The sequence below is a fragment of the Polistes dominula genome, unplaced genomic scaffold (genome assembly GCF_049000335.1).
Source record: "Polistes dominula isolate Pdom_NZ unplaced genomic scaffold, Pdom_raw_medaka contig_82, whole genome shotgun sequence".
Classification (NCBI taxonomy): domain Eukaryota; kingdom Metazoa; phylum Arthropoda; class Insecta; order Hymenoptera; family Vespidae; genus Polistes; species Polistes dominula.
The window spans coordinates 4,140,001-4,167,354 of NW_028301046.1; the positions used below are offsets into that span (position 1 = coordinate 4,140,001).

General features: G+C 25.7%; 2 protein-coding genes across 7 annotated transcripts in view; both read right to left on the reverse strand.

Annotated features, from left to right (window-relative positions):
* LOC107074618 (uncharacterized) overlaps positions 1 to 14,630 on the reverse strand; it is a 19,350-nt gene extending 4,720 nt beyond the window's left edge. Inside the window, exons 1-5 of the mRNA XM_015336218.2 lie at positions 14,496 to 14,630; positions 14,118 to 14,217; positions 13,244 to 13,363; positions 12,959 to 13,130; positions 12,742 to 12,858 (exon numbers count right to left, since the gene is read on the reverse strand). Coding sequence (XP_015191704.1) covers positions 12,742 to 12,858; positions 12,959 to 13,130; positions 13,244 to 13,363; positions 14,118 to 14,177 — 469 coding nt within the window. The 5' untranslated portion in view covers positions 14,178 to 14,217; positions 14,496 to 14,630. The remainder of the gene's footprint in view (positions 1 to 12,741; positions 12,859 to 12,958; positions 13,131 to 13,243; positions 13,364 to 14,117; positions 14,218 to 14,495) is intronic.
* A 197-nt stretch (positions 14,631 to 14,827) lies between these two features.
* On the reverse strand, positions 14,828 to 27,079 carry LOC107074663 (bridge-like lipid transfer protein family member 3B). 6 transcript variants are annotated; one of them, XM_015336314.2, is made up of 19 exons: positions 26,659 to 27,076; positions 26,116 to 26,317; positions 25,838 to 26,029; positions 25,539 to 25,764; positions 25,287 to 25,453; positions 25,032 to 25,191; positions 24,700 to 24,957; positions 24,375 to 24,614; positions 24,101 to 24,127; positions 23,571 to 23,663; positions 23,254 to 23,435; positions 22,938 to 23,175; positions 21,653 to 22,854; positions 21,437 to 21,571; positions 20,876 to 20,887; positions 19,882 to 20,229; positions 19,655 to 19,802; positions 18,307 to 18,717; positions 14,828 to 18,099 (listed from the first exon to the last, which is right to left on the reverse strand). In XM_015336314.2, the coding sequence occupies exons 1-18, from the start codon at positions 26,700 to 26,702 to the stop codon at positions 18,347 to 18,349; spliced, it is 4,245 nt and encodes a 1,414-aa protein (XP_015191800.1). In that variant the 5' UTR covers positions 26,703 to 27,076; the 3' UTR covers positions 14,828 to 18,099; positions 18,307 to 18,346. The 6 variants fall into 6 exon arrangements, with proteins under 6 accessions (XP_015191800.1, XP_089031407.1, XP_089031409.1 ...); XM_015336318.2 differs by lacking the exon at positions 14,828 to 18,099 and adding an exon at positions 19,351 to 19,373 and having other exon boundaries at positions 18,577 to 18,717; positions 26,659 to 27,078; XM_015336317.2 differs by lacking the exon at positions 14,828 to 18,099 and adding an exon at positions 19,351 to 19,446 and having other exon boundaries at positions 18,702 to 18,717; positions 26,659 to 27,079.
* Positions 27,080 to 27,354: the final 275 nt, after the last annotated feature.

Consider the following 27,354-nt stretch of genomic DNA (forward strand, 5'->3'; position numbering starts at 1 on the left):
TATTATATTTATTATATATATTTATAATTTATATTTAATATAATTTATATTATATTATAATTATAATTATATAATATAATATTATATATATCATTAATAATTATAATATAATTAATAAAATATATATTAATGAATATAAATTATTAAATATATATATTTATATTTTATTTCATTTTATCAAATAATTTATTAATAAAATAAATCGTAAGATCAATTTTTTTTTTTAAACAATTAACCGTCACAATAACTAATACATATTATATCGTAAGAAAAAAATATTTTATAAGTGTTATTAATATTACAATAATAATAATAATTGCTGTAATATATGTATATCGTAATATAATCGCTGATAATTAACCAACTTTTATATATGTATATACATACATATACATATATATATACTGCTCGGTGTTATTTTCTTTCGAGGTACCAAGTTTATTGAAATCCAAATACCATCTCAATGAAAAGTATTAATTTTCATTTTTCGCTTACATCGATTCATATAATAATAGCGCATCGTGTGTATTTTTTTTAGCATTATAATTCTTTTCTCTCTATACGTTTAATTAAACCCATATTTCGGTTGTATGTGTGTGTGTGCGTGTGTGTATTTATATATATATATTATTATGTATGATGATGCGTGTATGTATATATGTATATATGTATATATGTATATGTGTATGTGTTGTGTTTTTTCACTAGGAAAAAAGGGCACAGAGAGTGGGAGTGTCGCTTTTTTTCTTTTTAATTATTAGTGTTTTTTTTTTCATTTTCATTTTCATTATCATTATCATTATTATTATTTTTGTTTAAATCTTGTTATTTACGTCTTTATATCATTCTATCTTATTATTTTTTTTTCTTTCCTCTTTCTCACGCCATCTCTCATATCCCGCGCGACATACGTTCGTATTATACATATACATGCACACGTATATATACATATAAAAAAAATGTATATATACCATATATTTATATATATGCACGTACATGTATATACGTACGAGATTAAGAATTATTTCTTACGTACTCCTTTTTTATTACTTTTTTTTTTTTTTTTTATTTTATTTTTCCATTCAAAGAAAGCCGACGCGACGACGAACGCACTCCGATCAATTTTTTTTTCCGCCACATATTTTTTCTGTATTTATTTATTTAATTTATTTATTTAGTTTTTTTTTTCTTTTTTCTTTCGCCGTTTTGTTTCGTCTTTCGTTTTTTTTTTTTTTTTTTTTTATTTTGAGAGAGAAAATTATTTTACCTATTTTTTTTCTTTTTTTTTTTTTGTATTATTATTACATCTCGTTATAATTATTTTTTTTTCTTTCTTTCATAATTCATTCATTTGTCTATTTTCTTCTTTCTTTTTTTTTTCTTTTTTTTTATTATTATTTTTTGGTTTCTTCATCTCGTGCTCTACTTGCGAAATAATAGGCAACGTACTCTCGTTTGACTCGCACACGTTACCATCATGTTTATCGATTAATTAATTAAACAAATAATATATCATATATTAGAATGCTCGCACCGAATTATAATAAAATAGTCGTAGTAATAGTAGTAATAGTAGTAATAGTAGTAGTAGTAGTAGTAGTAGAATAAGAAGAAGAAAACGCAACAACAACACGAGAATATACACTCTCCACACATACACATACACACACACACGTTCATCTCGTTGAGAATATGAACCACCAATCAACATTTTCGCGAACAGGTGCGTTCGTAGTCGCGTGAGCTGCACAAAAAAAAATCTTCTTCTTTTTTTTTTCGCATGATCGTAGGCATCGATTATTATTAAATATATTTCCTTTTTTTAACAGACGCAGAGAATTTAAGAAAACAATGATTGATAATAGATTAATTATAAGAAGATTTAAGATATCAAAATTTGAAGAAGAAGAAGAAGAAGAAGAAGAGAGAACACAAAGTGAGAACTAGTATAAATATAAAATATATATATATATATATATATATATATTTATATGTAGTCGTGTGAACAACAACAAAAAAACACATTATTTATATATAAATTTATATATAAATAATTTCAACGAAAAAAAGAAGAAAAAAAACAAACGAAATTTATATCAATAACGAATAATCGATTGTCGATTTTCTTTTGCGTAATATATTAGTAGTACTATTATTATTATTGTTATTAATATTATTATTATCATTATCATTATTATTACTATTATTATTATTATTATTATTATTATTATTATTATTATTTTATTATTGTTGTTGTTAAAGTTCTTCTTCTTATTCTTTTATTTTGAAATCGTAAATCGTATCATTGCAAATATATTTTAAATTTGCGACATTAAACGAACGAATTCGAAACAAAATGATTTCATCCATCGAGAATATCGAAGATAAAATAATTAATCCGTTGAAGAACAATCGAAATGGTTAATTTATTCATTATTATCTTCTTCTGCTAATTTCTATCTTGTGCTAAAAGAGAAAGAAAGAGAGAGAGAAATAGAAAGAAAGGAGAAAAGAAATCAAGTAAAAAGAGAGAAAGAGAAATAAAGAAAGTGAGAAAAATAGAAAATAAATCATAACAAACAATAAAGAAAGTATTTTACGTTTAAACGAACTTTTTAAAATTGACATTAAAACGATAACGACGTTTGCAATAAGACGACATAATTATATTAGATAATTATCAAATATCGAGATAATTGAACAAAAGCGACATTTTATTTCAATTCTTTTTTTTTTTTTTTTTTACGTTTTATTCTATTTTATTTTATTTTTTTAATCATCATATTATTATTCCAATTCTTTGATTATTTGCTTGTTTTTTTGTAATTTCATTGTAAGCCAAATTTTGTATCTTCCAAACTAACAAACAGCGCCGACGCGTTACGAACATTTATTTTTTTCTTTTTTTTTTTATTGTTTTAATGTTAATTGTTATTGTTTTATTGTAATCGTTAAGAAATTAAATTATTTTATAACACATCTCGTCGGGGATTAGCCTATAATAATTATATATAATAACAATAATTATAATGTACTAATTATAGTACACCGATCATTCGTCTAATTTACTCATTGACAGCGATTATAATAAACTGCCAAAAATACTAATTTTTTAATAACAATAATGATATTTCTGATAATAATCATAATAATAATATTAATAATAATAATAACAATAAAAATAATACCATAATAATAATAAAAATAGTAATAATAATAATAATAATACCACATTATTAATAATCAATATGTAATGATAATAATAATAATAATAATCGTAACCATAATTTCCAACAATAATATTCGAGAAGAAAAAAAAAGTAGAAAAACAACTAATTAAAAATTTCTAACAATGATGAATTTTAACGACAATGATAAACAAAATGAATAAGTGCGTGAAAAAAAAATAAAATAAACAAACAAAAAAAACCTAATTTTTTAAACTGCATTCCAGCAACATATACTGCTCTCTCCTTCACTTCTCTTTCTTTTTGTTTAATTTTCATTATACATATTTGTAAATGTAGAAAATATATCTGAAGTGTCTTTTACGAAGAAGATACACAATAATCGTTTGATCTAATACACTTATTAATTGTTACAATTAGAAATATAAATTATATATTCCTAAAAATTGAAACTTCTCAATGGAAAAACAAATCACATTATTGTTAATTCTAATTTTCCCTACCCTCCCCAAAATATTTGATCGAATCATCGTATTACATGATACATAAAGAATGATTAATGATTACAAGATATTAGAAAAAAAATTATATATATATATTGATACGATTTTTCGATAAAGTTGGAAGAAAATCGACAAGTTTAACAAAGTTCAACAACAACAACAAAAAAACAAAAAAATTAGAAATAAAAAATAGGAAGAATATTAGAAAAGAAAACTCATATTATATAGCACATGTATCGAGAAAAACAAAATTTGATGAACGCATATAAATCGATATATATATATATATCGTAACGTACGTTCGATCGTAATTGAAAGATAATATTATTTAAAAAATGAAATAAATAATAACTCTTATTTTAGATATTAGAATTAGAACGGACGTTGGACTACGATACATCATACACGTTGAGAGTTTTTATTGATCTTTTTTTTTTTTTTTATTTATTTATTTTTTTTATCCCCCTTATCATTATTTTATTTTCTCTCTTTTTGTTCTACTTTCTTTCTTTCTTTCTTTCTTTCTTTCTTTCTTTCTTTCTTTCTTTCTTTCTTCCTTTTGATTCTCTGATAAGAAATTCTTCAAAACAATACGTTTTATATGATTTTTAAATAATTGATTATAATAATTTATTGAAATGTTGAATAATACTTCCACCAGTTTGAATAAAAATGATTCATCTGTTATTTTAAATAATGACACTAATATTATAACACCTTGGCGTAGAAAAGAAACTATTATAATTTTAAATAGTGACGAAGAGGAATCAACATCAGTAGAAAAAAAAATCAATGGACTTAAATTTCTACATCAACTAATGTCAACAGAAAAAAGACAAATTTAAAACAGCATTTTATATTTTATTCATATGAATGAAAATATTAGTGATACTGATAAAAAGTTATCTAATTCAAAATAAAAAGTCAATAATATTTACAATCTTTAAAATTTCAAGTCAATCGGTTAAATGATGCTCGAATTTTGAGTCCGTCCAATTTTAAAAATTTTCGAATAAAAGTTTCGCATATTGAGGCGCTTCGTAAAAATAAGATTTCGCCATGTTAAAAATTTGTTTTTTGCTTCGGAACCATGTGCATATTGTTTTTAGATGTCTAAAGTAAACTTTAAGCTAAAAGAAAAAAAAAATGGATTTTTTGAAAATTCTATAGTGGTATTAATCCCCCTTAATGATTATGATGACATTAATGATACTAATGAATATGAAAATTCAGAACAAAAGTTGGTTAATAAAAAAGAAAAAAGAAATACTAATTTACAAGACAATGAATTATCTAAAATTGATTTTAGTCGTTCAGAAGACAAAAATCTATCTACTGTGGATTTAACTCTTTGTGATATTAATTCAGATTCAAATTTAAAGTATTTACCAAATAGAAGGAGTAACGAAGAAAACGCATCAGCAATGTCATTTTCGAAACAGAAAATTGAAGTTGGTAATATAAATCCACTAATATATAGCTCAAAAAACAGCTCCCATTTTATTTGTAAATGACAAAACCAAATAGATAAATCAAAGTTATTAATAAATTCTGCAAATCTAGATTCATTATCAGATAAAGAAAAAAAATTGCAAGAAAATATTATACTACAAATAAAAAAAAATGGAGAAAGTTAAAGGCAAAATTAGTAAGAACACCTTTAGTACAACCTATTAAACAAGTAAATGAACAAATTAAGAAGAAGAAGAAGAAGAAGAAGAAGAAGTAGTAGTAGTAATTCTTCAATCTATCAAAATATCAATTATGTCTATTTTTTTCTGCCTTTTTTTTTTCTTTTCTTTCGCATAACGCACATGAGCGCTATATTTTTATTAATTTTTTTTTTTATTATTTATTTTTTTTTTCGATTTTGAAGAAAAGAACACGTTGAAATCGAAGAAGAAGAAACTTTGAAACGCGCCTAACACCCCCACCCGCCACCACCAACCAACCACCCCCACCCATATAGGGATTTTTACTTGGATTTTTTCTCTTGTTCTTTTCGTGATGAAAACGCGTTGTTTTCGAGGTGGTCCTTACTTAATCGCGCATTTTATTATTTCTTTGAAAGTACGTTAATTTCAAATGCTCGCGTAATTTCTGATAACGCAACGACGCGATAGTTAATATAATAATAGTTTCGAACGTATAGTGTGTATTACTACTACATATTATACACAATTGGTCAAATATTCGCAACCAATGTGTGTATATATATATCCATCCTCTCACTTCTTACCACCTCTATATCCCACCCCTACTCTTCCCCCTACCCACCTACCTATATTTTATATATAATATATAAATATTATATGGGGTGCACACAAGAAAGAAATGAAAACCGTCTCGATTATCCCTCACCCACCTACGTTAAACCACCAACCCGCCCCTATTGACCCAAGACGGATTCGCAGATGTGTATTATTTGAAATATTATCGAAACATCCGCTACATGTGTGTTAATGTGTGTCCATTTTTTAGTAATCTTGTACAATCGATAAGTTTACCACCTTATTTTCACGGTAATATTATAACTATATATAGATATCAATCGTGTGCATGTATATATATACATATATGTGTATGTATATATAAATACATATGTATATATACATATACGTACATACTTTATTATATATTTATATATTTTGTAAATTTTATATATAACATATAATTTTTTTTCTTGTATTCTTTCCTCTATCACTTCATTCGTGGCACTTCTAAGCATTATTTTCAAAATCGCGTCCCCCCTCTCTTTAATAATTCATTTCTTCCTTTTTTTTTTCGTTTTGTTTTGTTTGTTTATTTTTTTTTTTTTTTATTTTAGTTTATTTTTTTTTTTCATTAATTATTTGCTTTCGTAATCGAAATTAAATAGAGAGAAGAATCAAAGAAAGAAGGAAGAAGAAGAAGAAGAAGAGGAAGAAGAAGAATTCAAAGAAACGAAAAAGAAAAAAGAAAATAAAGATGAAGATGAAAGAAATGAAAGGTATTGGTTTATTTGTTAGAATGTGTGTGGATTTGAGAGATAAAAATAAAAAATAGAAAAGAGAGAAAGAAACAAAGAGAAAAAAATAACAACATTAAAGAGAATTATTTAAATGAAATATAGAAAGGGGACGATTTTGGTGTACCTATTGCCTTTTCTCAAATATCCGACACATCCATTTTTAGCTACTTAATGCTCAAAGCGAAGTTAAAAAAAAAAAAAAAAAAAAAAAAAAACAGGAAAATGAAAGAAACAAAACAAGAAAAAAAGAAAAAATTCATTGTAAACGATGACGATAACAATAATTGAAAAAAAAAAAAAAGAAGAAAAAAAGAAGAAAAAAACAACAGCAATAACGAAAATTATATACAGAAAGAAAAAAAAAATAATTACAATTACGTTACTACACACCAAACTTTGGATATTTTTATATAAAAAAAAAAAAAAATCATTTGTTATCATTAATCTCGCATAAATAAATCACTTCCTAGATCTCGCGTCACTTTATTACACTCGACCACCTACCCACGAATTTGAAATTTTTAATTCGATTTTTCACGATCTCAAATTTAGTTTTCTTTTTCTTTTCTTTTTTTTTCTTTTTTTTTTTTATCTTCATGTTTTACAGTAGATCAAAGAAATTATCATCATCATAATTATCATTTCGTTAAGACGCGGATCTCGACTCATTAATGAGTGAAAAAGTATCGCGAGTATATAAAAATAGCCGGTTCGATACTCTCGAGAGATATTTCGAGAATAAAAGAGAGAAAGAAAGAAAGAGAGAGAGAGAGAGAGAGGGAAAGAGAGAGAGAGAGAGGAAAAGATAGAGAGAGAAAGAAAAAAAAATAAAGAAAGAAAGAGAGAAAGAGAGAGAGAGAGAGAGAGAGAAAGAGATAGAAAGAGAAAGAAGAGTAGAATTTTGTATTTTCATTTGAGCACCAAGATTTTTCTATAAACTTTCTAATCTCTCAATAAAATGAAAGTATTTTAGTTATTATATTATCTGACATCTTTTCATTTATTTCCTTTCAATGTTTCATCTAATCTATTATCGTCCTCGTACTCATATATATGTATATAAATAATTGCGGTTTATCCCTCTCATCTCTATTCGACATTTTTTATTCTTTCCCACTATTACCCATCACCACCATAATCGTCACCAAACAACAATTACCATCACCATTACCACCACCATCCACTATAATACCTCACACACAACGATAAATGTACAACCGCGTTGAAATTATTTCGCGCCGTAGAATTTAAACAAAACCGCGTTTTGTGCCGAATTTGAATCACTGGCGCGAATATTCGCTCTTTCTCTCTCTCTTTTTTTTTCTCTCTTTCTCTTTCTCTCTCTCTCTCTCTATATATATATATATTTATATGTGCGTGTGCGTGTATATGTATATGGAGAGAACGTTTATTATTTAACATTATTTAAATCCCATGCCGTTAAAAACTCGTAAATTCGTGTGAAAAGCCAAAACATATGAAGGCATATATTATTCGCGCACGCGTTAAAAATTAAGGCTGGGACGACACGACCGACATCACCACGACGATTCGTATATGTATATGTAATTATATGTATATGTGTATTAATATGCGTATTTTTTTATGTATGTAGAAGATGTATGTATGTATGTATGTATGTATTTATGTTTGTGTGTATGTATGTATACGCGTACCACCTGCAATATCGCATACCTACTTATATTCTACAAATGAATTCGTTCGTGAAACGTATATCAATTTTATGTGTGTGTTTATGTATATATATATCTCTTGTTTTCTCTTTCTCTCTTTCTCTCTGTCTGTCTCTGTCTGTCTCTGTCTGTCTGTCTCTCTTTCTCTCCCTCTCACTCATCAACTCTTATTTATATTTTTTATTTTTTTTTATTTTTTATTTTTTTTTTGTTTGTTTATTTTTAATTTCCTTTTTCCTACATTCGTTATACTCCTATCCTTTCCATATTTCTTTTCAAGCAATCCCATAAATTCATTCTCTCTTTCTCTTTCTCTATTTCACCCCCAATCCCACCACCATATCGCCGATATCCTGTTTTCTTTTTCTATCTCTTTTTTTCTTTCCTATTATGCATGCCTCCTCTTTACCAAATTCTTTCTTTTTTGTTTTTCTTCCTCTTTCTCTTTATTTATCTCTCTCTCTCTCTCTCTCTACTCTCTAACGTGTTACACACAATATTTCATACAATAAATGCAGTTTTTCGTTATGCATATCGTAAGATGTATTATTATATATATACGCGCTTATTATTAGCGCATCCATACATATATATTGAATCAAATATTCGATCATAATTTTTTTATCATTTTTTATCCGTCATTGCACTTAGCGCCAGCCAGAGGCACGTAGCCGGCCTAAATTATTAACATAATTTAAAAAAAAAGAAAAGAAGAAAAATAAATAAATATATAATACATAATAATATTAAGAAGAATTAAAAAGAAAGAAAGAATAATGCAACGAATCCAATTTCTTATGTTTATTCGAACGTATTTCCATGTATATATAATAATACTACGCTCGTGTAAAATTATTTTTGTTTAATATTTCTTCATTATTTTCTTTCATTCAATTTTTAGTAAATTTTTCATTTTGTTTATTCCTTTCTTTCTTTTTAACTTTCATTCATTCAATCATATACGCTTTCTCTCTCTTTCTCTCTCTCTCTCTCTCTATGTTTTTTTTTTCTACGTGGAAAATATGTAAATACGAATAAGACAATGATTTTTCCTCCTAAACGTTCTTTCTAGTATATCGTGCCTCCAGCATAGAGCTATATCCCATATTAAATAATGGGAAATCTAACCGATATAGTACACAAATCTTATTAGAAATTACATATACTATACTGTTCTGTAGAACATGAACGTAAAGGAGCCTCAAGTTGAATCATTCACTCTCAATTTGCCATGAATATTTTTTTTAAAGGAGAGGTGTGATAATCGAATACTATTTATATTATATATTATAATAGGCTGACGACTATTAGCCTTGATGACGAATGATTTGTTTAAGTTTCTTTTTTATATCGTACAACACGGCAGATAAAGAGTGTGTTTTAATAATTTCATGGTGTTGTTGTTGTTATTAAACCATTCTTTTTTTTTTTTGTTCTTTTGTTTAATCATTATGTTATTTTTTTTTTTCATTTTTGTTTGGTTTTGTTTTTTTTTTTTTTATTATTTCAATTTATACATATATACATACATATTTATACGTATATGTATGTATGTATATATATATACTTTTTTTTTTCTTAGGTCAACATGTATGCGTGGCAAAGCGACGACCCATAGCTATCTTCTTCTCTTCATTCAGAGTACAAACAAATTTGTTCTTATTTTTTTTTTTTTTTATTATTTTTTTTTTTTTATTTTTTTTTTTTTTGTTCAATATATGCATCTATTCTTAATTTTATTTTATATATATTTTTTTTATTTTTTTTTATTTTACAGCGCGATGAAGAGAGACCGCATATAGTAGTAGCGCTTTAACCTGCAGGTTTTTACTGTTTTATTTTTTTTTTTATTTTCTTCTTATTATTATAATAATTTGTTTTGTATCTATTACACACACCACTGAGGATTTATTCGGTTCGAAGCTTCATCGCACTGCACATACAGCTGGAGAAAGATAGCCATAGGCGATTTAGAGGGCTACAGGCAAAGTTTAGATATAGCAGCCCCTGGAAAAATTCATAGTTATTTCTACAGTTCATCTTTTTTTTTTGGAAAATATGCAAGCGCGCTGCCTAAAAAGTGGTGCGTGATTTCATCTTTCGTATTATTATTCGTGGATACTCATAATAATAATAATAAATCTTCCTTACTTTATTCTTTTCTTTTCTTTTGCGTCTACCATTTTTTTACAACTTTCTTTTTTTTCTTTCCTTCTTTCTTTCATTCTATCTTTCTATTTCTCTATCTTTCTTTCTTTCTTTCTTTCTTTCATAACTTTTTTTTTCCTTTACTTTTACTTTTACTTTATCTTTATCTTTAACTTTACTTTTACTTTTACAATCGACAAAATTTAACTCTCGCGCAAATATTAAAATATAAATAATTTTTTTGCTTTAGATGCTACATTAACCGAATAACTACTACATTCCCGAACAAGAAAACGTTAAGAACAGTGCCAATTCGTACTATATATATATATGTGTTTCTCATTTTAAAAAGCCAAATTTAAATGGAAGTTATCTAAATGTTGCGTGTTTTTCCTCTTCCTCGTAATTAGCATAATAATTAATAGATGACGATCTCATTTATTTAATTTAACTTCATTTTCATTTCGCTTCTCTATGTTTACTTTTTATTTTTTCATTGCGTCAAATATCTTTCAGATCAATTCGACAAATAATTAAATATATATGAAAAAATTAACAAACGTTATGTATAATGCATACTTTGTGATAAATAATAATAATATGTTATAAAGTGCGCCATATCTTAAGCTTTACTTCTCTTTCGAATTATTATTATTATTATTATTATTACTATTTCAAAAAAATTAATCACCATATTTGATAATGTGATATGAAGAAATTTGCTAAGAGGATTGCATTAATAAATAACTAACTTTATATCCAGCGAGCTATAATATTGTGCCCAATAATAAAGACCTCGATATGAGAATCTCTCACTTGGAACACGTACACATTAAATAAGTACTATTCATCCCTTTCGAACTTTCATTTCGACTATATTATCATTATTATTATTATTATTATTATTATTATTATTATAATTATTATAATAATTATTATTATTTTTATTTTTTTATTTTTATTATTATTATTAATATTAATATTATTATTATTTTTATTATTATTATTAAAATTATTATTAATGTTATTAATTATTTATTATTAATTGTACTAATATAAATTTGCGCAATCTGGTCTTTATTATTGAAAAGCAAAATGAAAAACAAATGTTAAGAAACGTTTACAAAGAGTTGGCATCGTCAATTGGCATCAACTTTGATGCTATAACATCCGCCAAATACTTTGAACGCTTGCCCTAATGCAATACAATACGATTCTTTTACGAACGTTGTACTTTCTTTCAGAAAAGTGCTATTGCTTTTACAGAATTTGTCAAAAATCAATAATTCGATAGAATTGTTAGAATTGTTGTTTTTCTGTATCAATTAGTTTGATTATAATATCTTAATGAAGAAAAATTATCATATAGAATTGACACAAAATTCTTTCTTATCTTTTGCCACGAAAAAACGAATATTACGTATTATTATATTAATATCGATCATTGGTAGCAAAAAAATATTTTCTCGTTATTAATATTTATTATTTATTACTTTTATTTTTATTATTAATATTATTATTATTATTTCGTTTTCCATCTCCGTGTGTATGTGTATACGTGTGTGTTGATATATATATATATATATATATATATATATATATATATATATATATGAATTCATAAATGAAAAACACAAATCTCTGACAATGGATATAATTTGTTATATGATTAGAGAAAATATTATTTTGCTGTTAAACCAATGAGTAAGAAAAACGACCCATAATGCTGTTATCTATACACTTTAACAGCTTTTAAAACCTTCTATATGATGTAATACCGACAAATGGAAAAGGGAATCTTGATGTTTGAGGCTGAGGAGTTTGCTGCGTATGTATTGGTGAAAACGACGTTTGTTGAAGAAGCGAAGAATTTTGTTGATTTTGTAGAGGGGATAAAGATTGACCAGGAGAATGAGAATGTAAATTTGGTTGATGTGGATAAGTTAACGCGTGATGACAAGGAGAAGGCTGCGAATTCTGTACCGATGGCTGTTGTACATTCAGATTATTTGTAACAGTGATGTTACTAGGAATGCCAAGACTATTAGGAACGTTGTTCGGGATTGTCAGATTGTTTGGAATGCTGAGCGCGTTTGGGAGATTCAAATTTGTCTGCAGGCTGGATGGAAGGGAGAGAGTACCTGGTGTAAGATAATGTACATTGAAAGATGGACGGGGGGGCTAGTAAAGCCTCATACCTTCTCCAAATTTGACGATAAGAGGATCGACAGCTGGACTGCCAATGAAACTGCCAGCTTCGCTGCTTCCTCTACCTTGATCTGATTCTGCACTGCTTGTGTCGTATTTTGCGTCATCTTTAAAAGTTTATTTATATATAATTAAACTTAACCCCTACATTTATAACCTATAAAGATAATAAGTATCACCACAATATTTATATGACATTAGACTCACCTTGACGATTTACCCAATCCTGATTGATGGGTTTTGACGTTACCTCAGTTGCTTTGACTGGGTTAATCGGATCATATATAGCTCGAACATTCTTGTGAAGAAAAGGACAATGCGGTTTCCTGCATCCGCTAGGTTGCGTCTCCCAATAGCATGGAATTGATTTGCGGTTTTTCTAAGTATCAAACAAACAAATTAATAATATTGTATACATGGTAAAAAAGTATTAGAAGAATAGCGATTACTACTTAATGAAACAATGGAAATTTTAAAAGAATATATGCTTACTTTCAATTCCATATGCCTAAAGCTACAATGCTCGTTAAGGCAATTACCCTGTTGCCAATAGGAGCACATTGTTTCGCAACCCAAAGCTGATGGTTCATGTCTAAAAGGACAGAGTTCACCCTGCGAAATACAAAATACTAAACAATAATACAATTTATATATCTCTTATTTTTATATATAATCTTTTATATATATATACCTATATATGTATACACATTTATAAATGCTTACAGTACTCAAAAATTATATACTGAAAGCAAAATGATAATCTAGATCTTGTTTGTTTATTGTCAGATGATTATCATTGAATTAATTAACAGTTTACCAATATCTAACAATTATATTACATTAAGAAAAAATATTGGTTATTATTAAATATCTGAAATGTTATAAAAATCCTATATTCCTGTAAATATTATTATTATTATTATTATTGCTGCTGTTATTATTATTAATGTTATTATTATTATTTTTATTATTACTATTATTATTATTATATTTCATCTACTCTTAATTGAACAATAAAATAGTTCAACATTTAAGTATACTTTATAATTCGTGAAATAAATACACTGCAACGATCGCAATCGATCATGTTTAACACTACATTTTAACTATTGATTTTACAATAAACGAATGAAAAACAGTATATTTGGTTTAAATATCGAATAAATAAAAAAATATATATAAGAAGAGAAATTTTGTGAAAAGGGAAGTATCGCACAATATGGCTTCAACATGGCCGACCTAACCTTGCGAGGTTTATGAAAGTTAAGCAATATGGGGCAACAATAGAAAAAATACTTTTTTTTTAACTATAATACAATCAAATATGATAATTATTAGTTTACAAAAGATGAAAAAGTGAACTTACCTTTTTGCATGTAGAATAATAAAAAAAGTAGCAATCTGTATTCTTATGACTGTGCTCCATTTGTAAGAACCGATAAAACGATGAGTGATCGTGTTCTTTGCTAGAAACAAATCAAAATCAAATCGTTATAACTTCTGTCTACTAACAAAGAATCAAATATAGACATCAAAATTAAGATTTAAAAGATATCGGATACAATAATGTTACCATTTAGTACGAAACATGATTCTCAAAGTTATGTGCTTTCGTGCTCAATACACAGCAGTTGTAATCTTACTGGGGTTAGATTTGAATTTAACAGTTTCGATATTCGTTAACGTTTTTCATGCTTATATTTATATTTTTTCTAAATGTTTACAAGGTTATTCTAATACTTACATTGCTTATGATATTCCTCGTAAATTCTTTTTTGCTTCTTTGCTCTAACCGACACACAAATCACATACACCGACTCGGGTAGTCAATTTCGACCGTACAACTCTATCGCTTGGGCGCTGATGGCTGCGCGCAACGAATTATTCCGAACTTACTCGAATATTTCCGATCTTTTTGGCGGGTAAATCAAATACATTTTCATGAAAATTTCTATGAAATCATTACGTTTATAAAGAATAACGTTATACATTATTTTAATAAACTCTACGTTTATTTGATACACTTTTAATAGGAAAATGAAGGTTATAATATTATCGACATTTCATTGTCAGTGATTTCTTGGTTTTATTTGTATTATTATCATTTTTTTATTATCTTTTTATTCTCTTTATTATGCCTTTAAAACTTCAAACAACTTTACATTATCGTCGCTTTAAAAATGTCCCTTCTCTTAAATTTATATATATATATCATAATAACCAAGTGATTTTTAAGTGCATTAAAGTACACAAATATAACAAAAGCAGTGTGAATATGAAAGCTTCGTAAAAACCATTTGACACAAACCACTTTAAACGTTAAGTAAATATATATTATCTTACACTATTTTAGGACTATTAATAATGTATCTTATTTTTTGTTTTTTGTTTATGCGAAACTAATTCCACTTTTTACCCTACAAAAAAGTAATAACGTAATAATATTATTTGATGATAATAATAGTGGTCTAAACAAAGCCATGTATTATTCTATTTTGGCGCATGAATTGATACCACGTAACATACTCTTGGAATTTGATTAATATTTTCATTGAAATTATGTTAAGTAAATTATTATATATATATATATTTTTTTTTCCAAATTTGTGTAAAACAATACATTTCGTAAATTATGGCTGTAGATATCTTGACATTATTTCGCATTAACATATTTTTAAACTAATGCAAGATATCAATTTACGAAACATACTTTTATTTAAAGATATACTATGTATATTAAATATTCATACATACATACATATATATATATATATATATATATATATATATATATATATATATATATATATATATATATAAATATTATATATATTTAGGATGGCTACTTTACTATGGCTCTGAAACAACTACAAACAATAAACAATCAATCGCTAGCATACAACCTTTCTAATTCAATTTCTGTAGAATAAAACAGATTAATGATTGTATGTACAATCTCCAAGCACATTGAATGTTCTAATCAACTAGTACAAATTAATCTAAGATTCCTTCATTGATGTAATCATTTAAATGTACAATCATATTTAAAAATTGTATGGACTTTTTCCTTCATTAATATCTCATCACTATTTCAAAATGGGCAATATAATCATTTCGATTATCATATTATTTAAAGTAAATAACAGTCAATGAGATGCATAAGGCATGAATATAATAATTTTTAAAGTATAAAATCAAAACTATGCGTTCACTAACTCTAATAATATGTATTGAATAAATTTCAAAAACTATTAGACCTCTTACTACAGCCAAAAATATTGTCCAAACAATTTTACACATACTGAATGCTCAGAATTATTGAACTATATGAATATTAATTAAAATTCATTATCAAATCATATGGAAGAAGTCATTTTTATATAGTATACTTATTATAAAATAATTCACATTAAAAATATTAATGAAATTATATAGGTACAATTATATCACGTCAAGTATACTATATATAACGAAAGGAAAACAGTTATTAAAGAATATTATTATTACATTTATCAAATTATAAGTATTTCCAAGCATTCCCAATGGACTGATTTCATATCGCATTCACAATAATCTATATTATAGATTAATTTTTATATGTATATAAATTACTATATAAATCACTATATCACTCTCTGACTATCTTGTATTATTGTACATGTTACGCATACATTAAAATATAGGTCGAAATAGTAGAAGAATTCCAAGTGTGTAAATTTATGTATATGCAATCTTGAGCATAAATATACACACACGTTTCTAATTATTTTTCTTATGCTAATGTAACTACATAGTCAAACCTAAATCGTAAAACTGAATTCAAAAGTACATTTACATATCTTTCTTTTAATATAATATATACAATTATTACTGACATTATTTGCAAACAATTATAATTTTAAAAATCAAATCTAAATGCGTATTTTATTTTTGTATCTTCTTTAATATAGTGTTATAACATTTATGTTGCAAATTACATAAAATATTTATGATTTCAATGTACTAAGCATGTTAAACATTTGAAATAAATGAATTTTGTAATAGTTGATATGTACTTTGTAATATATGTATATATATGTATATACATACATATACTTAAAAATAAAAAAACATTAATAAATTTTTAATTTTTTGCGTATTTTATGCATGTACATAATATAGATGCATTTTAGTAGCTTGAAGAAAAACAAGGAAAGTTTATATTTATATATGAAATCAAATTTTTTCAACTACTTTTCTTATTACTGCTTCGCTAGAAAAATATATTACTACTTTCTTTTTTATCAGGGATTGACCAGCAATCTATTTCCAAACTTGCATAAAAACACAAAGCTAACAGAAATTCTAAAACATATGTATATACATATATTAACATTTCTATAGTTGAACATAGTTTACTACTTTATTATAGATACGCATATAACACATCTACGAAACATAAAAAGCAACATTTTAAACTGGATATTATGAACCTTAGAAATATAACTTATATATATATATATATCCTCATCTAATATTTTTTAAATAGAATAAGAAGTAATATAGAAAATTTTGTAAATATTAAACAGTCTTTTGGGCATCTGGAATTATCGTATTTTAAGATATTATCTTTAGTTTTCATTGCTTGATGCATATTAATTTTAATATTATAAAAAAGAAAAAATATATTTCTAATTTAAATGAAATACAATATTTATATCAATTCAATATAGTACATTTATAAATTACAATAAAATTTTATCTATACCAACTATTGCACTATGTAAAATGTTACTATTGCTGTATAGAAAAAAAAGTAAAATATAAACAAACAATATATAATATCAAAAGAAATATTTACTATTCAATTTAAATCAAAATTGCTAGGATATATAATCATTCAATAAACCTTATAATACTTTTTTTTAATTACAATTCCTTTAAAATAATAATTTTACTATGAAACATATATTTGATTATACCTATAAACATAAAGTATATTCATATTACGTATACATATATATAGTTATCTTCCATTATCTTTTCATTTAATAAAAATGCCAAAGAGAGACATTAATTATTACGATCACTTTTTTCCATTTTGTATAAAAGCAAATATGACATTTCATGTATGATTAGATATATATAAGTATATTTACTTACTGCCTCATTTTGTCATTCTGCATTTAAAATAAACGGCAGTTACTAGCATTATATATGGCAGATAAATATAGTACAATTACAATAATTATAGTTACAAGTAAAGCCACACTCTGGAAGAAACATTCCTATCATCCTAGTCTGTGACAAACACAGATCTGTTTATGGCTCTGATTGCAATCAATAGGAGATTATAGCCTTTTGAGGAACTAAAAATATAAAAGTTCATGTACTCTTCCTGTTTATTTGTTTGTCTTTTTTCTCTTTTTTGTTTAATATAAAATAAAAAAATATAATATATATATATAACAAAGACCTACAAACTATTTTTGAAAATCACTATATGCATTTCTTACATTATAAAAGAAAATAAAGATTTATATATCCCGAATATAATAATAAAACTCATGATTTACCAGAACTGCAACATTTAGAACAATTAAAACAGCCAGTATGCTATCTCTTGATAGACCATGATGTTCTATTACTACCTCCTGGTCCATTACCCATTATTTGATTTTGAAGCTCCGTTATTGTTTCTCGTAATACTTGTTTTTCTTTAATAAGTAATGCGATATTCTCTTGCGCAGAATTGTAATGAGTTTTAATCATATCTGACTCTTCTTTTATACGTAATAATTTTGCATTCTCTTCCGAAAGTCTTTCTAAAGTTCCAAGACGTCGTTTGAGCTCTTCGTTATCAGATTTCAATTGTTTACTTGTTTGTCTTAAAGAATTCAATTCTATTTCACGCTCTTCGTCTTTAGAAATTTGATTGTTACCACTTGGATTTAATTTATGGGAATTACTCTTATCCAATATAGTTACTGTAAAAATGAAAAATATTATTTTTAATATATTCATATATATATTTATCATAGAATAATAATGTGTTAGTAAAAAAAAAGAAAAAATTTACTTTTTAATACATAGACATCATGTGTCATATTATCATGAGGTAAAAAATCAAATTACTTTTGATATTCTTAAAATATAATTGTTGTCTAGCTCGTTCTATCACATGCTAGCTAAATAAATAAAATAAAAATTAGATAAAATACTATAACAAGCTATTCTTGTTTAATTTTAATATTCATGCTTGTATATTTTGAAAATGACAAAATGTTAGTTTATAATAATTATATATATTAAATAAAAGATATAAAAATATTTAAAAAATAATATAATTATAATCAAATGATGTTATTATTTATATTCATTTTGTAATAATATTTCAAAGAAGCTTCTATTGAGTTCAAATTTAAAATAAATATTAATTTATATATATATATTTTTATTTTACTTGAAAACATGCTTGCTAATAGTGCAAACCTATTAATATATATTTTTATATATTATGACTAGATATATACAGATATATAAAAAACTAGCCTAAGCTGTGCTGAAGTAAGCAACAAAAATTAAAGCTGATTTTCTAATTGTGTTATACCAATGCTCACATTCGAAAGGCCTTCTGAGTGCACTGGACAATTACGCAATATATAATATCAATTTTTTGAAAACAAAATTCTGCCACTTGCATATAATATATAAACCTACATAAAAATAACATTATATATAATTAAGCATATATTATTTATTTACAAAGTTCACTGGGGTATATACATTATATTATACTCATGAATGATAAACTAAATATGAAATAATGTCAATATTATAACAACATAAAAATTATATATGCGATAGATTGCAAGTGGCAGTAAAAACTTATTCTATGCATTAGTTTATGCTTTTTTAACTTACCAATTGGTTCAATATTAAAGGCACCACTTAAATCCCTTCCTATTCTAAGTTTTGATATATTTAATTGTATGGGAATTGGACCTGGTGATGTTATATTGGTTGGAGGCCGATCTTCATTCAAATGAAGAAATATTCTTTCCAGATATATCTAAAATAAATATAATCATTTATATAATATCTTTGAATATAAAAATAATTTGAATAATTAATAAAATATATTAAATTACCTGCATTGGAATAGGTTTAGGTATAATTTCATCCTCTGCTAAATCCGCTAAACCTGTAACAGAGCTCATGGACAGTGTCATAGTTAAGTCAGTTACATTAATTTCCAATTTATCTTCAAACAAATCCATGATGCTCTGCTTGTCCAGTAAATTAATATCATTGGCTTGCTCTTTGATTATTTTATTATCTTCCAATGAATTATTTTTAATACTCTGACAAGCTTGGAACAGTCTCAATGAATCTTCTTTATTTTTTAAATCGTGGTCTAAACGTAGTTTGATGCACGTTCTACAATCCGAATCTGATGGTAGTTCGGTCCAACCTCTTGATCGAGAGCTGAATTTAGTCTAGCAAAAAAATATAATAAATCAGATTGGTGCAATGAGTACTTTTTGTTTATAAACACTGATTTTTCCTTTCTTATATAATCCTAATAATAAGTTTGCTACATTATCATAAAACAAATCAATTAATAATTTAAACAGTTCAAAAATAAGCACATCTCTTCAAGCATAGTAACACATAAACTTACATCGATTAGCACAATCATATTATTATCGCATTAAAACATACACCTGAGATAGAACAGAATGTAATTTTGTAAAGCATAAGTTAAAAAATATGAGAAAGTTAAAGAAGAACTAAAGCATAAGATAAAAAATACGAGAAAAATAAACAGCAATGTAAATAAAAAATTATACAATAAAGACTATTTTATACTTAAAAATTTCTTATCCATATACATTGATTAAAATTACATATTATGTAAATAATCTACATTTATTTCAGCACCACAAGCATAATAAACATTTAAACTTTTTTGTCTAACTAATTTAATATCTAATTATAATTCGTATATATTTTCAGCTTCTTAAAATGAATTTATAAATAAAGAATACAAAAATTCAAATTCATATTACCATATATTCTTATGAAAAAATTAACATGCACTTTTAAATATTTAAAATATGTATGAGAATATTCTGCCAATACCTTTCTCTTGACCTGCCACAAGTGCCACATTAAAAACATTCACAAGAGAAGGAGAGACGCGAAGGAGAGAAGCATGCAAAAAAGTTAAAAGACAATATTTATATCAATATGTATTTAAATACATGAGTTTATATAATAATATAAGACATGATAGTGTGTATTGCACACAATAACTAAACATTGCATATGAATCTACGCAAATGCATTGTTTCTTATATCACTTTAATTCATATAGAATTATTATCATATGCAATTTTTATTAACGAATAAAATATTCGAAATATAAATGTTAATTAGATTAGTTAAATTAGCAATGAAAAATAAATAGATCATAATTACAAAGAAATATATGTATATTAAAAAAAATATATATATATAAAAAATAAAATTATTCCAAAATTATGTTTGTAAAAATTGAAAAAAGTGTTTAAGCTTTGACTAGAGAAAATGTTAAAATTATATACTTATGCTTATACCCACTCAATTGAAAACATACATTCTTGTGCATAATCAGAAATAAATGCGCATATTGTTTAAATTAAAATGATATGTATATCTTACCTGAAATTCGTCCCATGGTATAGATGAACATTCATTATTTTTTATATTAGACACTTGAACTTTTATTGCTGATGAGTAACCAGAAGATTGTGTAATAAATTCTACTTTGGATAATTTAAATGTAGTAACAGATATCTATAAATAAAATACATAATGATGTAATAAACAATAATATTATATATACAGATACATATAAGATAAAGTAGGAATATTTACTATATCTTTTCTTTTACAAACGCTGTCAATAGATTTTTCACTTTGTGTGTCTGGAGTTTCTTCTACAACTTCGCTTGCTTCTTCCACAGCAGTTATTCTAATGTTATTATCAACCGCAAATATTCCATCCGATTTCTCTTGATCTTGAAGAGTAATTAATGCATAATTTTCACTATCCGAACTTAAATCACTCCTCATAGATACAGTATCGCTACTACCATCCTCAGGAGATGCTTTTAAAGCAGAATCAATGGACGTCATTAAATTACTAAATCCTTTTCTCATAGAAGATAAACCAACGTTAAAATTATTTTGAATGAAAGGTGTATTTGATATCAAATCTGGTTTGTTAGGTTTTTGTATAGCATCTCCTCCTTGTTTTAATGATAAACTTTCCTCTTCTGTAATCATATGAGGTTTTTCATGAGCGATACTTGTTTGCACATTTTCACGTTTATCTGTATTGCCATTCTGTTTAAATGTAACAATAGGTTGTTCTATTACAACAGGATGTGCAAAATCCATTGACATCGATGATATTTCACTTTGTGGTGTTTCAACATCATTGCTTGTGTTCATTTTCTTAATACTAAAATCAACCTTTGCACTGACTTGCGTAGAATTGTGCCAAGCTGAAGATGATCCAGCAAAATCATCTGCTATACTAGATGAATCAGGTACAACGGATTCCAAATCTCCACCAGAATTTTCTTTTCCAGGTGTATGCGAAGGCATTACAAATGTCACCTCTATTTGTGGTATTAATGCACCAATTATTAATGAACCACCAGATTCAACATTCAATATCTTATTTGAATCAATAGCTAAATACGTTGTCAATTCAGATAAAACTTCTGACAATCTTAATAAAAAAAGATATTGATAATGATTTATTTGTACGCTAACTAAATTGCTTATATATGCAAGTCCATGAATATCTGCAGATAAAGTGTTTTTTGTTTCTGTTACTGGTTCTAAATTCATATGACACCAAAATGTTAAAGGAAATGCATCGAAAAATGGTACTGGACGATTCTGTCCTACTGCCCTTGCACCAAAAAAGTCACCCCAAACTGGCTCTAAATTGCAACACCATACATCTTTCGCTTCTGTCCATAAAAATTCACGATGTAATTGTCGAATTAATTCGTTCACCGAATTACTAGTAAAATTTGATGGAGCAGATCTAATATTATCTGTACCTGTACACAAAAGAACAACAAATTTATTAAGAAATTAATTTTTGTATAAAAGAATATAAAAAAGAGAACTTGAAAAAAATTACCTGCACAATGCGCTAAAAATTTATCAGTTACAACATGAAAATCATTCTCTTTGCTTGGAAATTCAGCTCCGAAAAACATTTGACCCATTTGAAATGTATTTAAACATTGTGCTAAATCAGCTCTTGAAGATCTTTCCACTGATCGAACATTTGTAATTGATGCTCTAGAAGTCTGAATATGTAGGGATTTAGGTCTATCTTTTTGATTAGGATAATCTTGCTGATTTTCAAAAACTATCTGAAAGTAGTTATTAAAGCAAAATATTAGAATTAAAATATTTGTTAAAAAATATATATTAAAATATAAAAGACTTACTCTTGGAAGAATAGCTTCTATCTTGACATCAAAATACATCATATTTTTTAAATTTGCTGGTTCATCCTTTTTCATTAGCGAATGGTGCAGATTTAATAGAAAAGAATTAAACCAAAGGCAGGAGCATACATCAAAGTTAACTTGAATTGGATTTACTTGCACATAAAATTTTGGCGGTGGTACTGCAACAAATGAAATGTATAAATTGGTTGTACATAGTTGTTTTTACATTTAATTATATAATGTTTGCAAAATCATTTTAATAATTAATAAAATAAAACAAATAAATATATTTTTATGCATTTACGTATTCTTACATGGAAAAGTTATATCTCCGGGATAATAATAGTAGGTAAATTCTGCATGAAGAATAGTTAAATCTTCGGGAAGACAGAATCTATCTCGATCACCTAAACAAAAATATCGATTTAAATATAAAATGTATGGTTTATATTTTTTTTATATATATATATATATATAATATTCATTTGTAGTTAACATGCTGTGCATGCTGAATAATCCCAAGTAAAAATATAGTTTATCTAACAAAGTTGATAAGACATGTTTTATTGCTCAATGTTACTTGTATGCATAAATTACTAATGTAATGAAGCGGCTCTGATATGATAACTAGAAAGAACATAGTAATGAAATAAATGAAATTTATTTATGATCGTATATATTAATGTATTGTTTAATTAAATTATTTTATGAAATTGTAGACTAAGTCAATGTATATATTTTTGTAATTACAAAAGCAAATTAATTTTGTAGTAAACTACCTTCTGAGTGTAACACTCAAATGTTACATAAAAAACAAGCACACAACATTTACTTGGTATTATACCTGATAGACGTTTTTTCCTCGTTTGAGCTATATAATTACCAAATAAAATAATTAATAATGCACTTTCAAAACTAAAAACTAGAATTCTCATAGAGCATAATAATGTATAAACTGTATAACAAAAACTTTGCTCTCGTGTTTTTCAAGAAAATTTAAAAATCCAATGCTTTACATCAATTTATTCCATATTAAAAAAAAAATAATAATAATAATAAAAGCCTGAAACATTTAAAAAAAAAAAAGAAAAGAAAGAAAGAAAGTAAAATAGTAATACCTGTAATAAATTCCTTTGGTACAGACTTGCGTGATGAGGTAGTAACTTTGAACAATGTAAAATCATCAATTCTAATGATAATACAAGTTGTCATTAATTTAGCAAGCTGTTCGAGAACATAATTTTTCACTGGATTTCCGCTAGAACCTTGAAACTTTTTCTGTTCTTGAGATCCTACATTTGCACCCTGTGATTGACTATTTTTTTCCAAAGTTTCTCCAGAACTTTTTGTAGCACTGCCTATATCATTTGAAAAAAATAAATATTATAATTATAAATATATTATAAATTTTGTCACTACATAAATATACATGAGCATTCAAACCTGTAACATTTCCTTGACTTCTTGTTAATGGAGAATGTTGTGTTCTACCAGAATCAATCAAATCCATAAATTGGCTTCTAAAAGAACTCAACGATTGTTGTAACCATTGACTATGAGGTGTAGCATTTTCTCTATATTTAACCCAATCTTTTCTATCAGCCATTGCGAGATGATACGGATAATAATCAATATAGAATTTAACTAATGATATTTGCAGAGCACCACCATCCCTCAAATCAGGATGTAATGACCTACCTCCTATTATGTAAATGATATTAATATGTTACAGATACAAATTATTATCTAATATAATAATATAATTTTTAACTCACCACCAACATCATCGCACAAATGAAGATCGATTCTTTGAGACCAAAAGTGATAAGACGTTTCCACAACATCATATTTTGAAAATAATTTAGATATTGGCGTATTAAACTGATTTTTTGTTCTACTTTGTTGAGAAATTTGTGCTTGATATTCTGGTAAAACCTTGAAAAATGAAAAATACATAAATATTTCTTTATATTCATTATAAAAAATATCTTAAAGAAAACTTCATGAGAAGTAATGATAGTGAAACACACCTCTAACTTTCTTGCTGCTTTTGTTTTTCTCTCCAACATAGTTGCTTTTTCTATAAGACCTCCTAAAGAATCTATGAAATGTAATGCTGCTTTTAATTGAGAGTCTGTTAAAACCCATAAGAGATCATCTAATATGAGTATCAGTCTTGAACCCATGATAAAGCAATCTAATAAAAAATAATTATTTAAATTATGTACAATTTTTAATTAGCATTGTGAAATATTAATAAAACGTGTCACAATATATTTCACCTGATATTCTTTTCTTTATAGTAATTAAACATCTCGCTTGGTTAGTAAGTAAACGAAGAGGCGTTAAATTAGTATCTTTAGTACTTTGAGCTTCTATTCTTACAGTCTGCCATTCTAATTCCTTAAAAATCAATAACTGCCCACGATCTGGATCTTTTAGTCTTGTAGTTCTTAAGTCACAACGTTGCCATGTAGCTGATTTAGATTCAACGACAATGCGATTCATCTATATTTTTTAATCAAGATTGTTATATTCCATAATTATCACATATACAAATTATATACATAAATATAATTACCTGTACAGATGCAATAAAAGCAGGACTTTTAAAAGTAACTGACACTGTATTAACATTAACCGTAATGCCATCGATGACTTTATGAATAAGAGAATATTTTGTTGGACCTGCGTAAGATGATAGCCCTTGATTGGAAGACATATTCCTTAAGTCTTCACATGTTTCTACTTCTATATGGACTTCATCCAATTTCTACAAAAAAATAATCAAATTTTGTCATTTATAATATATATATATACATATATATAAATTTAACTAGTATAAATAATATATATTACCAACAAAATAGGAACACTCTTTAACTTAGTCCATTGTATACGAAAAGAAACTTTATTACACCAAGCACTTGTTAATCGTAACCATGATGGTAATTCTAATAAATCGGTTAGAACTATTTCATCTAATTCTAAATTAGTTAACTCTCCTTCTCCCTTAAACGTACTCAAATTTATTTTATCAGCTGATAGATTTTTTGTAAATCTGTAAAACATAAGAAAAATTAATCAATTTTTATTTATATGAAAAACTTAAAAAGATTTAAATGATTTTATCAATCATTTAAATCAGGTGAGTCCAAAATTATTGAACAAAAAAGAAACAAATTTATATTATCCAAATGATTTATGAAAAATAAATACAATACTTCATTATCAACAAATATGATTCCTAAATAAATATATATAAACAAACATTGATTTGAATGTGTAAAACATTTTCAATTAATGTGTTTTTTTTCTATCATAGATCAAAGGTAGAACGATTTTATCTAACATGATATTGAAGTTTGTAGAAAATAATGTAAAACATGGTCTTGTCAATACCTTGATAAATGTTTAAGTAACTGATTTTTAATAATCGACACCATTTTTCGGGTTTCTAATTAACATCTATAATGATTAACACGTCTAAACATGGTTAGTTTGACACATGGAGGAAAGATTAAAGAATTCTATGCCAATAACTATCATGACCATAGACTACTCTTAGAAGACATAAGATCCTCTTTCATAAAAATTAATTTTTAAATATGTATAATAACACGTAGTTACGCTCCTTACAATATTTTCTTTTTAAATCAATAAATAATTCATAATTTACACATTACATTAATAAAATTTATGAATAATAAATTAAAATAAATAAATATTTATATTTTTTTTCTTCCAAACGTAATTTTATATGCAAACGTGTTTAATACATTTATTCGATATTATATATAGCATACACACACAACACACACACTTAGTTTAAAGATTAAAAAAATTGTTCGTCATTGCCACGTTGAAAGCAAACTCGTTTACAAAATTTTAAACTGATACGGCAATGCAATTGGTTAATATGTATTGTCATTTATTGCTATTGGTCTTACTTTTACTATGATTAATATTTGATTTAATATTCTACGTGTAATGATCTATATAAAAATTATTGATCATTGAAAATTTCGACTTTTTTCATTTAATAAATAAATTTAACAAATAACAAATATACATTAATGAAAATTAGTGAATAGTTTA

What these genes read in the sequence shown, in the direction of transcription:
- LOC107074663 (XM_015336314.2), bottom strand. Translation starts at nt 26,702, where the DNA reads ATGGTGTCGATTATTAAAAATCAGTTACTTAAACATTTATCAAG. An exon ending in TATAAAGAAAAGAATATCAG is followed by an intron (nt 25,454 to 25,538) that starts GTGAAATATATT and finishes ATTTTTTATTAG; the next exon opens with ATTGCTTTATCATGGGTTCA. An exon ending in TTTGTGCGATGATGTTGGTG is followed by an intron (nt 24,958 to 25,031) that starts GTGAGTTAAAAA and finishes TTTACATAATAG; the next exon opens with GAGGTAGGTCATTACATCCT.